General features: G+C 40.1%; 1 protein-coding gene across 4 annotated transcripts in view; it reads right to left on the reverse strand.

The window, feature by feature from the left end:
• LOC124722968 (probable E3 ubiquitin-protein ligase HERC4) overlaps window positions 1–14246 on the reverse strand; it is a 226555-nt gene that overhangs the window by 142828 nt on the left and 69481 nt on the right. For all 4 annotated transcript variants that reach the window (XM_047248172.1, XM_047248237.1, XM_047248297.1 and 1 more), the window contains exon 10: window positions 11510–11637. In XM_047248172.1, the coding sequence (XP_047104128.1) occupies window positions 11510–11637 (128 nt within the window). The remainder of the gene's footprint in view (window positions 1–11509; window positions 11638–14246) is intronic.

Below are 14246 nucleotides of genomic sequence, written 5' to 3' on the forward strand. Positions count from 1 at the left end.
TCAGCAATGTAGAAGGCGAATGGTTGACCTCAGTTTATTGGGAGAATTGTAGTAAAATGTAGTTCATCTATAAAGGAGATCATGTATAGAATGCTACTGTGACCCATTCTTGATTACTGCTTGAGTGCTTGGGATCATCAATAGGTTTGATTAAAGCAGTGGTTCCCAAAACTTCTGAGAACACTTCCCCTGAAAAAGATCATACAGAAACCAATTACCCCACCCCCCAACAGAGATTAACATCTAATTTAAGTTTACATTGGGGAAAAAATTGTTTGAATATCTTTACATTCAAAATTATAGGGAAACACACAATACTTCACTAACATTCAAAAACAACTCTCACATGTTTTTGTAGGTGTTACATTAAACCAAGAAATAATAATAGCCAACAAAATAGTTGGTACTGCATATATATATATATATATATATATATATATATATATATATATATATATATATACTCTTTGCCTTTACAAATGTCTGCTTGTGTCTGTGTATGTGTGGATGGATATGTGTGTGTGTGTGCGCGAGTGTATACCTGTCCTTTTTTCCCCCTAAGGTAAGTCTTTCCGCTCCCGGGATTGGAATGACTCCTTACCCCCTCCCTTAAAACCCATATCCTTTTGTCTTTCCTTCTCCTTCCCTCTTTCCTGACGAGGCAACCATTGGTTGCGAAAGCTAGAATTTTGTGTGTATGTTTGTGTTTGTTTGTGTGTCTATCGACCTGCCAGCGCTTTTGTTTGGTAAGTTTCATCATCTTTCTTTTTATATATATATATATATATATATATATATATATATACACACACACACACACACACACACACACACACACACACACACACAAACATACACACAAAATTCAAGCTTTCGCAACCAACTGTTGCCTCATCAGGAAAGAGGGAAGGAGAGGGGAAGACGAAAGGAAGTGGGTTTTAAGGGAGAGGGTAAGGAGTCATTCCAATCCCGGGAGCGGGAAGACTTACCTTAGGGGGAAAAAAGGACAGGTATACACTCGCACACACGCACATATCCATCCACGCACATATCCATCCACACATCTCTAAGGTAAGTCTTTCCGCTCCCGGGATTGGAATGACTCCTTACCCTCTCCCTTAAAACCCACTTCCTTTCGTCTTCCCCTCTCCTTCCCTCTTTCCTGATGAGGCAACAGTTTGTTGCGAAAGCTTGAATTTTGTGTGTATGTTTGTGTTTGTTTGTGTGTCTATCGACCTGCCAGCGCTTTCGTTCGGTAAGTCACCTCATCTTTGTTTTTATATATAATTTTTCCCACGTGGAATGTTTCCTTCTATTATAATGATATCATTATATATATATTTATATATATATATATATATTTATTCGGTCCCGATCGATGCACATCATTAATTGTCTTCGAAGTTCAATTGGTTCTTTACTTTTGTTTTCACTGTCACCATAGTTAAAAATCCATTTTTACACCTAGAACTTGTTGCCAATGGAATCAGTATTCTTACAGCTTTTTCTGATAATAATGGATTCCTGGCACCAGTCTTTCTCCAAAGTGTCGCTAATTCTGTTTTAGAGATATATATTTTCTATGTGTTGTCTTCACAAAGTTCAAGAAATACTGCTTGGGCTTGAACTTCACTATTTGAAAATGTTTCATCATTCACTGAAAATTGTCTTAAAACCCAGAAATTTACTTGTTGGGAGTTCAGGAAAATAGTTACTGACTGAATTTATTACTGACAACTTGTGCTGGTTTATTTCATGTCCAAATGAACACTTTCCATTGCTTGCAACAAGCATCATTGTCAGTTCTGAAAATACTGAAATTTCAAACTTCAGCACTGTGTTAGTGAAGCCTCAATCTGCGAATAAAACTGGTAGCTTTATCTTCTGCTGTCAAAATATTCATTATATTTCCTTGCAAGCGAAAAGTTGGGCATATTTATCTATACAAAGAAGCCCACAGCATACGTCATTTCAGAAATAATTGTATTATTTGTCGTTTCTGCATGTAGAGCTGTCTCCTTTTCTGTCTTCACCCTTCGTGGAAGGCAAGTTATTTGTTGTCAAAGTGCTGCCTGGACCCCAACCAGACCGTGAACTATTGTTGGCTTTGTGTTGCTACTTATAGTAGATTGTGAGTTCAACTCTTGATGCCCACTATGTCCTTGATGCTCTTTTGTTTTTCAGACTCCACGTTGTCTCAGCATTCCCCACTTCTGGTAGATATCGTGGCCAGACCCAAGCATTACTTAAGCTGAATCCTCCCTCCCAGTGTTTTATGTTTACTGACACCTTTATTTTGATACACTCCTTAATCATGATGCCCAGAAACTTGGTATTTGTACTAAGATATTGCTCTCACTATATTTGTCCCAGGAACCTATAGTTTTCTCTGCACAGATCGAAGAATGTTAGCTGGCTCTCTTTTTAAAGTACCATCACTAATTTTACATTAGGTTGAGTTGAGTTTAAAAAGTTCTGTGAACTCTTCAACATATTCTATTCAATGTGGCCACGTCCACAGATGTATCATCCACATATCAATAAGAACATATTGGTTTAAGCTTGGCAGATCCTAATGCCTTTGTTTCAAAGTGTTCCATGTGCAGGTTCACAACAAAAGGCAATGATGGACTACACATTGCCACATTATCAGTTTGTTCATAATACTTTCCACTGAATAGGAAATGAGTTGACAGTAGAATAGGTGATATAAAGGTCAGGAAAGGAGTCACAGAACTTTATGGCTATTAGTTCCATGGATTCAGCAGGTGGGACACTCAAAAAGATGGAAACTACATCAAAGCTGGCCATAACATCTTTCACCTGAAGCCACTCATGTACAAAAGTAGCCGAGATGTGAATGTGGTGTTTGCACTTGCTCACATATTCATTGCACGGAGCTGGTTTATGGACCAAGCGACACCAAGTGACCACATAAGACGCAGAGCTGAGAGAGTGCAAGAGACTCCAAGGAGCAAAATGTGTACAAGCGTATATCATAAATAGTAGTAAAAACAACACAATTCCATGCTAATTATATCTAAATTTTTTTAAACGTCTAATCAAGAACCCAAGGAATGGCAAATAATGTGTGAAGGAAGGAGTGAGAGTAGGGGTGGGAGGGTGCTGAATGATGAGAATGTGTTTCAGATATTTTGTCAGTTGGTGTGTATTTGCACCAATACTGTTAGCTTTGGGCCTTATACAAATGCCATCCTTGTGTACCTTAGTACAGTTACGATGGCACAGGTGCTCATGTTCTAAGACATTACAAGGCAAGTCTGATTCATTTATAAGAGCCATCATCTTCCTCTCAATATTATTCATTGGATTGTGTGTGCACCTTTTATTCTACAATGGAAATGTCGGCTTGAAGCACATACTGAATTCAGTTCTGTGAAACAATTTTTAGATTGTAAATTGTGATGAAGCAAGCTGGGATATTTTTACTTCCCCTCTTGTTTTGCAATCTGCCTCCTTAAATTCACTTTTACACTTTTAACCAATTACCACTAACATGCGTGAGAATAATCTGCATTTACATAAAAGAGAAAGGTTGGCCACCAGTTTTTAAGAATATAACACCAGATCTAATTTTGTGCTTAGTTTTATGTATGTAATTGCTTTTCTAATTTATTTCAACTATTCCTAGTACGTATCTTTTGTTATAGGGCGAAATTAGTACTTGTTCTGAAACTTAAATTATATTGTTGATGTATAAACAAATATAAATTCTATAATAATTATAAACATTTGGAAGATGAAACACTAGAATTCTTTATGTATTTATTTGACACTATTTGAAAACATGTTAGCAAAGTTAGACCTTAATTAATTACAAAGTAATTAAGTTTTGTCAGAAGTATTGTTTCCATAATGATATTTGTTAGTTTAATGATTTAAACAAATAATTCGGCCTAAGGCTTGTAGTAGAAGAAACTGTTAAAAAGAACCAATTTTCTCATGTATGCAGTTAATCGAAAGAGTTAAGTTTTAATTCAATTTCTGTAAATTTAACTTTGAACAATGTGTAGTTTCAGTACCTATTATTGTGAGGATATATAAGGGCCCAATTTCTGGTCACGAGACAGTCAGTCTACGGCCGAGTTTCAGACGAGGAACCTGTGTTGGTTAGAATGACAACAACGCATCGACTTAAGAGTGTAGTAAGTGTTACATAATTAGGCCATGTGTTAAAACAGTGACAGCGTGTGCTCCATACGTACCTTTCTATTCTTCAAGAACTGTGAATTTGTGTTTAGGTTTTTACTGCTCGTAGATATTCAACAGTAAACTATTGTAGCAGTATGTGGATGTTTGCCTGGAACTATTAATGAGGCTTATTGAAAGTTAAACAATAGTGCACTGGCCATATATTAAATGTGTATATTGGGGGGGAGGGGGGGGGGGGGGTTGTGAAACGTAACTGTGCATCTGTTGGTTACATCACTTAAAGTAGTCCGTGTTTGACTTCCACACCCCATTTTTCAGCCAGTATGTCGACACTGAGGGCAATCAACAAACGATGAAACAAAGTAGGTGAACCGTTACAAAGTGTGTACGTAATTTATGGAGGTTTTTTTACAATTACTGGTCAGTGGTACCTCTTCTACCACTACAAAAGAAACAAACAATAGAAAACGCAGAATGGAATGTGTTATATCCTAGCCAGTAAGGCCAACCGAGCCCGCTGCCAAAAGGTTGGCAGCATCAAAGTCCGGACGCCGTCTGCATAAGCAGCGCCAGTGATACAGGAAATTGCTGCAAGTCTGCGCGCGCCACCGCTGGCTTCTGGCTTCTTAAGTGCTGGAGTCGCGAGCGCTAGGACAGTTCTGTATTCGCCGCTCAGTTGTATACTCGCCACCGAATTGTGTACTTGCTAGTCAGTTGTGTGTTCATCGCAGCAGAGTTGTTGTTTGTCGTCAGCCGACGCTGACCTAGCCGCTCCGACTCGAACTAGACAGATCTCTGTAGACACGGAGTTCACTATTGCGTTTCTGTATCTTCATCAATAAAGATAAGTACCGACTTTTATTTAATCAGAGTGTTTGGGTTTTCATCTTTCTGTTCACTGTTCCAGCGGACCGGTCGGCCCGCTATTAAAAGTGTGGCGGTGACTTCGTAAGCCGTTTCTACCGCGAATTGTTTGTCGCTACGAACACCGCCACAAAAGAATGTAACAATATTGTGAGAAGAAAAGTTGCTGCTCACCATATAGCAGAGAGGTTGAGTCGCAGATAGGCACAACAACGAGACTGTTAATAATATAGCTTTCAGCTAGTAAGGCCTTCGTAAAAACTAGACAGCAAAAACACACAAATACACACGACACAAAGGCAACTCTCACACACGACAGCAGTCTCAGGCATTTGAGGCTACACTACGAGCAGCAGCACCGGTGCACAATGGGAGTGGCAACAGGGTGGGGTTAAGGAGGAGGCTGAGGTGGGGAAGGGGTGGGAAAGTAGGATAGAGGTGGCAGACAGTGACACGCTGTTGGGGAGCGTGCTGGAATCCAGACAGAGAAAGACTGGATGGGAGAAACAATGATTAACGAAGGTTGAGGCCAGGAGGGTTCAAGAATGTAGGATATATTACAAGGGAAGTTCCCACCAGCGCAATTCAGAAAAGTTGGTGCTGGTGGGAAGGATCCATATGGCACAGGCTGTGAAATAGTCACTGAAATGAAGGGTGTCATGTTTGGCAGTGTGCTCAGCGACAGGGTGGTCTACTTGTTTCTTGGCCACAGTTTGTCAGTGGCCATTCATGCGGACAGACAGCTTGTTGGTTGCCATGCCCACAGAGTGCAGCGCAGTGGTTGCAGCTTACCTCGTAGATCACATGACTGGTTTCACAGGTAGCACTGTGTTTGATGGGATAGGTGGTGATATTTGTGACCGGGCTGGAGTAGTTGGTGGTGAGTGGTGGAAGGATGTATGGGACAGGTCTGGCATCAAGGTCTATTACATGGACATGAGCCATTAGGCAAGGGGTTGGGAGCAGGGGTTGTGTAGGGATGGACCAATATATAGTGTAGGTTCTGTGAATGATGGAATACCAGTGTGGAAGGGGTGGGAAGGATAGTGGGCAGGGCATTTCTCATTTCAGGACCCAACGAGAAGTAGTCAAAACCCTGGCAGAGAATGTAATTCATTTGCTCCAGTCCTGGGTGGTACTGAGTTACGAGGGGAATGCTCCTCTATGGTCAGATGGCTGGACTTCGTGAGGTGGAGGGAGACTGCAAAGATAAGGCACGAGAGATCTGTTTTTGTACAAAGTTGGGAGGATAATTACGGTATAGAGAGACTTCAGTGAGACTCTTGGTATATTTTGAGAGGGACTGCTCATCACTGCAAATGCAACCACCACAGGTGGCTAGGCTGTATGGAAGGGAATTCTTAGTAGGTTTGATACCGACAGAGGTATTAATGCAGCCATCTTTAAGGTGGAGGTCAACATCTAGGAAGGTGGCTTGTTGGGTTGAGTATGACCAGGTGAAGAAAATTTATCCCACCCTCCAAAAGTCACTCCCACCACCATACAGACTCCAAAACCTAAACAGACCTGAAAAACAGTCATGAACCTTTCCACCAGAAACTTGAGCCCAATGAAAAAATCAGTCCTTTCCAAAGGCCACACCTTTTGTCCCACTCCAAAATTCAATAATGCAGGACTTCTTAAAGATCTCCTCTCTTACTCCCAGTCCCTACAGTGGAGACACTTTTTTGCCACCAACTACACCAATCAGACTCAACCAAAGACCAAAGTTGAACCCTGCCTAACTCAGTTTACTCCTCCATCTAACCGTGACCCATCCCCACTGCCCCCAAATCACCCCCTGTTAACTTTCCAGAATTTCTTAACCTTGAACCTTGCCTCACCATCATTGCCCAAATCTCAATGTGCACACTAACCTTACATCTGCAGAAAGAACCACAGTCCACCACTTAAAAAGAGATCCCAACCTTATAATCCTACCTGCACATAAAGGCTTCACCACTGCAGTTTTGAACCGCAAGGATTGTCTGGCAGAAGGACTCTGCCAGCTGTCAGATACATCCAACTACAAACATTGCCACAGTGACCCCATTCCAGAAATCCAGAATGATTCCACCACTCCCCACACTCCTACCTTTTACATGCTCCCTAAAGTCAATAAAGCCAGCCACCCAGGATGCCCCCTTGTGGCTGGCTACTATGCCTCCACTGAGAGAATCTCTGTTCTTGTAGACCAACACCTTCAACCTATTACCCGGAACGTATTCTCCTATATAAAAGATACCAAATATTTCCTCCACCAACTCTCCACAGTTCCTGTCCCTTTACCACACAGTGCCCTGCTCATCACTATTGATACCACCTCCCTTTACACCAACATCCCTAATGCCTATGGCTTTACTGCTATTGAACACTACTTTTGCCAACTCCTGACAGATTCCAAACTAATTACCCCCTTACTAGTCACTATGGCCAACTATATCCTCACCCACAATTACTTCTCCATTGAAGGCATTATCTACAAACAAATCGGGGATATTGCTATGGGCACCCGCACACCACCATCCTAGGTCAACCTATTTGTGGGCCATTTAGAGGAATCCTTCATAAACACACAGAATCCTAAACCTCTCACCTGATTCAGGTTCACCGATGACATCTTTGCGATTTAGATCGAGAATGATAACACCCTATCCACATTCGTCCAGAATCTCAACTACTAATCCCCCATTTGCTTCATCTGGTTCTACTCAACACAACAGCTTCCTTCCCAGATGTTGACCTCCACCTCGAAGATGGTTACATCAGTACGTAAGTCCGTATCAAACCTACTAACCACCAGCAATACCTCTACTCTGACAGCTGCCACCTGTTCCATACCAATAAGTCCCTTCCATACAGCCTAAGTCACCCATGGCCATTACATTTGCAGTGATGAGCGGTCTGTCTCTAAATATACCAAGGGTCTCAAAGAAGCCTCTGAAAACCTTGTCAAAAACAAATCTCTTGTGCCTTATCTTTCCAGTCTCCCACCATCTCACAAAGTCCAGCCGTCTGACCATAGAGGAACATTCCCCTCGTAACTCAGTACCACCCAGGACTGGAGCAAATGAATTACATTCTCTGCCAGGGTTTCGACTACCTCTCGTTGGGTCCTGAAATGAGAAATGTCCTGCCCACTATCCTTCCCCCCCTCCCACACTGGTATTCCATCATCCACAGAACCTACACCATACACTCGTACAACCCTACACAACCCCTGCTCCCAACCCCTTTGCCTCATGACTCATAACCATGTAACAGACCTTGATGAAAGACCTGTACCTTACATCCTTCCACCACCAATTACTCCAGTCCAGTCACAAACATCACCTACCCAATCAAATGCAGGGCTACCCGTCAAACCAGTCATGTGATCTACAAGCTAAGCTGCAACCACTGTGCTGCACTCTATGTGAGCTGTCTGTCTGCATGAATGGCCACCGACGAACTGTTGCCAAGAAACAAGTGGACCACTCTGTTGCTTGAGCACACTGCCAAACATGACATCCTTCATTTCAATAATTGCTTCACAGCCTGTGCCATATGGATCCTTCCCACCAGCATTAGCTTTTCTGAATTGCGCAGGTGGGAACTTTCCCTGCAATATATCCTACGTTCCCGTAACCCTCCTGGCCTCACCTTCATTAGTCATTGTCCTCTATCATCCAGCTTCTCCTGTGTGTGCATTCCACCACTACACAGCCCTCATTCATCCATCACACAGTCTTTTTACTTCTCTCCTTTTCCACTATCACCTCCTCCCCTCCCCTCTACCTTCCATTTAACCTCCCAACTGCATATAGCTGGCCTAGCCTCTTTCCACCTTGTCCCTGCGGGCTCCCCAACAGTCTGCCACCCCTACTGTACTACCCTCCCTTCCCCTCCCCGCCCCAGCCTCCTCCTTACCCCCACCCAGTGATCGCTCCCATCACGCACTGGTGCTGCTGCTTACAGTGTAGCCTCAGTTGTCTGAGACTGCAGTTGTGTGTGTGAGTTGCGTTTGAGTGATTGCATGTGGCGGTGTTTGTCGTCTAATTTTGACAAAGTACAAAAAAAAGTTGCACACCGACTTACACCTTATCTACTCAGCTATTTACGGTACGTTCAATATTAGATTAGATTTAGTGCTCTAAGTTAGCACTTTATTACCCAATAGTTGGCAATCACATAGGAAAAATTTCTCTCACTTAATTCTGTTTGTCTGACTACCTGACAGATGTTAAGCCAGTAGTGAAACCAGTTGCAACAATGCATTCACTTCATTTATCTGTCAACTCGGTTGGTGAGAGAAGGACTGACGAACAAAAGAACACTGAGTGAGCCGATAATGCACTAGAGCCAGTAATCCATGTGACACATCAAATAAGTGACTGACTGCAGCTAGTTGTCATTGCTGACTGCATGTGAATTTCAAACAATGTCATTAATTCATCTGTTATGGTCTCTGCCATGTCATGTCATGCTCATATTTGACAATTTTATAATTAGTTGCCTATCTAAAAATTATTAGGCTACCAAGGTAGTGATACTGATTTTTTAAAATACTTAGTCCGATGACTGAACCATAATCGAACCCTTCCAATTTTTACCCTCAAAAAATGTGTCATTTTACTCTCCAGGGGTAATTAACCAAAGGTTGGGAACCACTAAATTACAGGATGACATCAAACCAATTCAGAAGCATGCTACTAGATTTGTTGCCAGGGACTCTGATCAACAAGTGAGTATTACAGACACGCTTTGTGAACTCCAATGGGAATCCTTGGATGGAAGACAATATTCTTTTAGCAAAACACTATTAGGAAAATTTAGAGAAGCGGCATTCATGGCTGATTGCAAAACGATTCTATTTCCCCCAATGTAAAATTGTAATGACAGCAAAGACAAAATAAGAGAAATTAGGGCTCATATGGAGGCATATAGACAGTTATTTTTCACATAATTTGCAAGCATAACAAAAAAAAAAAAAAAAAAAAGGAATGATTAGCAGTGGTACAAGAACCCCCAACCAATCATCATATGGTGGCTTGCAGAGTACGTCTATAGATATAGATCAAACAGAGCTGTGAACATTCAATATCCACTTATAATCCCATATGGTACAGATCCATCCTGTTGAAGATTACTATATGAAATGTTGCATGTGTATCTGTAAATAATCTCATTATTCGATTGACTTCACAGTATCCTATCAATGAAAACACCATATGCAGACAGTAATGTATATAGTTCACTTAAGAAGGAATTTCAAGAATATGAACGACAACCGACAATTTTAATCAGGCCCTTAGTTCCAGCATTTTTTTTAACTCAAAAATATCTGGAACCATTCATACACGCCATTACAACCACTCTGTGCTGAGTAATATCAGATGCAATGATGTCTGGAAATTAGTTCCTTTGTTGCACCAGACTTATCATTTTTATTTTTATTTGGTAAAATATCAGGATCAAATCTACATGTGGCAGATGTGGATATGAAGTAGATGTGGATAAAAACTGATGAATTATTATCTAAGATTTAGAAGACCTACCAATCTTTCTTCCACAGGAATTGCATTAATAATGTTTTTATTTACAATAATTTAAAATAATAACATGCAATCATGGAGGAGAGTGCGCAGAAAGTTCACGCTAAACAAGCAAGAAAGAGGATGAGAGATGAAAGCTATTGGAAGGTAACCAAAGATGCTCACATGTGGAACAAAAGCGGGAAACTCCTTATTTATTCACCAATTTCAGTGTTGTTGCTCACCCTATGTCAAAAAATGAACTGAACTTTACTTTTAAGGGATCATTAGAATCACCTGAAAAATATTCATTAATCTACACAATATATAGCTCTATATGTAACATTGTCTTTTTCAACACATGTTGGCTACCAACAAATAAATGGAATAAATACATTAGTTTCTGTCCATGCTCGTAAAGAACTGGAGAGTGTAGTTGTCCATCTTTGACAATGAGCTGCTCAGGGTGTATAACTATTTTTGATACAATAATGTTTAAAATAAAGAGAAGGACTTTTTGTGAAATGTAACTGTCTGAGAAGTGCCTTGGATCATTCCTGAGCTGCTGGAAGGACCAATAAAAGTACCTGCTGTGCAGACGTTCAGCACTCAAAGGACGCACCCATACCACCTCCAATTTTGCCCTTCCAACAATCACATTTTTGTCATGAACGAACCATTGTATACTGTCAGACAATACTGAGAAAAATCATTTTGCTCCACAGTACCACAAGTAATGCACACTGTGAACAACAGCAGAGCTTGCAGTGAATAGTGTGCCAGCAGCTGAGAATGCAGCATAAAGTTTCCCTTAAATGCAATGTGAGATGTGATCTGGAAATTTCCAATTAGTACCAACAATACTGTAGAACATACATTTATATATAAGGAAGGTAAAATAACAACACTATTCCATTTCAATGATGTATCATACTGCTTGTAAGACGAAAAATACATACGTCATCAGGTCCTGGTCCACTGTCTCATCTGGTAAGACTCTTCCGCATTCTTCAATTTTCTCCACAGTCAGAGACAAAATCTGAGAATCGGTTTCATGAATGCGGCAATCATCTGATGGAATACTATCCTAAAATGGATGTTTGGTAAAATCCTTACACTCATTATTATTAACTTACTAAAAAGACACAATTTTAATATAAATAATAGACTAGAATGAAATAACATATCAAATTTTTTTCATTACGAACTGCAAGAGTTTTGTGATGAAATACAACAATATTACTTGAAAATCATTTATTGTGACCGTAATGCCAAACTGGGGAACAAAGAGGCTTTAAGACACGTGCATTAAGTAAAATCTGCACAATTTAAATAGTAATAACGGTCTGATGGCTGCTCAATTTGTTGCCACAAAGAACTTGGAACTGAGTACTTGTCTTCCTAGAAAAAAATCTATGAATGGACCTGGAAAACATTGAAAATGAATTATGCAAACCAAATAAATCACATACTGGTATCAAAAAGATGTGCATCTGTCATGGAAAACTTATGTGCATTCAGGGGAGATAATTCTGATTCTGATTATTTAGCAGGAGCAAAGTGTAAGTAGAAATTGCAGTGTTTCCAAGAAAGATAGTATCAGAGCAAAGAAGTGAAATTGTCTCAGTATTCTGACTGGTCTGATGTGATCCATCTCAGAGTAACTCTTGCACCCTACATCAGCAAGCATTTTTTGGATATATTCCAGTCTCTCCTTCCTCTACAGCTTACTCCAGTACCATGGAAGTTATTCCTCAATGTCTTAACATATGCCCTGTGTCATCCTGTCAGTTTTTTTCCACATGTTCTTTTCTAGCTGATTTTGAGGGGGAAAAAACCTCTTTCCTTATCTTATCGGTCTACCTAATTTACAACATTCTTCTGTAGAATGACATCTCAAATGCTTCAATTATCTTCTTTTCAGGTTTTCCCACTGTCCACGCTTCACTACCATAAAATGTTTAACTCCACACTCCTCCTCAAATTAAGGCCTATGTTTGATACAAGTAGACTTCTTTTGGGCAGCAGTGCTCTCTCTTTGCTTGTGCTAGTCTCCCATTTATGTCGTCCTTGCTTCATTTGTCATAATTCCCTAACTTTGTCTACTTTGTGATCACCAATTCTCATGTTAAGTTTCTCACTATTCTCATTTCTGCTACTTCTTATTACTTTTGTATTTCTCGTATTTACCCTCAATCCACATTCTGTACTTATTAGACTGTTCATTCCTTTCAACAGATCCAATAGGTTGTCTTCATTTTCACTGAGGACAGCAATATCATGAATGAATCATACCACTGATATCTTTTCATCCTGAATTTTAATCCCACTCTTGAACTTTACTGTTATCTCCATCACTGCTTCTTTGATGCACAGATTAAACAGTAGGGGCAAAAGACTGCATCCCTGACTCATCCCCTTCCTCATCCAAGGACTTCATTCTTGCAGTCTTGTTGTTCCATCTTGGTCTTGTACATATAGTATATTACTTGCCTTTCCTTAGAGCTTACTCCTATTTTTCCTAAGTATTTCGAACATCATGCACCATTTCACTATGTCAAATGCTTTTTCCTGTTTGACAAATCCTATGAACATCTCTTTATTTTTCTTCAGTCGTATTTCCATTGTTAAGCAAAATATCAGGACTGCCTTCTCTGGTGCCTTTATCTTTCCTAAAGCCAAACTGATCATCATTTAACAGTTCCTCAATTTTCTTTTCCATTGTTTAGCATATTATTCTGGTCAGCAACTTGGACGCCTGGGCTGTTAAGTGGGTCGTGAGAGAGTTCTAACATTCATCAGCTCTTGCTATCTTCGGAATTGTGCAAATGATGATTTTTTCGAAAGTCTGACAATATGTCACCAATCTCCCAGATTCTACACACCTTCTTGAATAGTTGTTTATTGCTTATGTACATGAGCCATTAGGAGAAAGATGGCTGGAAGAACATTAAATTAGGATTGACTGCAGAAAATTTTATAAGAGAATTGAAGAGGAACTTCAGGAATACACACCTAAAATATGAGTGTATAAGGAAGAAGATGGAAATCTGCTGACAAGAAAACTAAATTTTATGAATAGACACAAGGTGAATTTTAACAGGATCCCAAAAGAGGTGAGCAGCTACCATCTTACACTGCAGATCCAAAGAAATAAGAGCCCACTTTAGCTGAAGCTGAAGTACTGAAGTTAGTGAACTGTTAAAAAATTACAATGCAACAGAAACTGATGGAATAACTGTCCAAAAAGGTGGAACCACCTTCCATATATGATTCTACAAACTTCTTAAGTTGATAGTGAAATGAGAAAGAAACCCAAAAGAGTGGACTAATGATTCAACCAATACATAACAATGGGGACAAGATTTACTGCTACAATCACTGAAGAATCATTCTGCTGAAAGAACTGTATAAAATTTTGTCTAATATTACCTAGAATAGGTCCATTTGCAAAAGAGCTTTGGAGACTTTTACGTGTGGGTTTTGGTCTAATGCATCAACAACAGATTACACATTCATCCTGAGGTAAATACATAAAATGGCATTTGAATAGAATATTGAACTTCCTAACCTCTATGTAGTCTTCAAATAAGCCTTTGATAGTCTTTAACTGAATTATGCTCTTACTGGGTACACCATCCAAGTGTGTCTTACCAGTTCAAGCATCCTTGGCTGATTCCATTATTGCAGTGTGAG

Source organism: Schistocerca piceifrons, chromosome 1, assembly GCF_021461385.2.
Source record: "Schistocerca piceifrons isolate TAMUIC-IGC-003096 chromosome 1, iqSchPice1.1, whole genome shotgun sequence".
NCBI classification, from domain to species: domain Eukaryota; kingdom Metazoa; phylum Arthropoda; class Insecta; order Orthoptera; family Acrididae; genus Schistocerca; species Schistocerca piceifrons.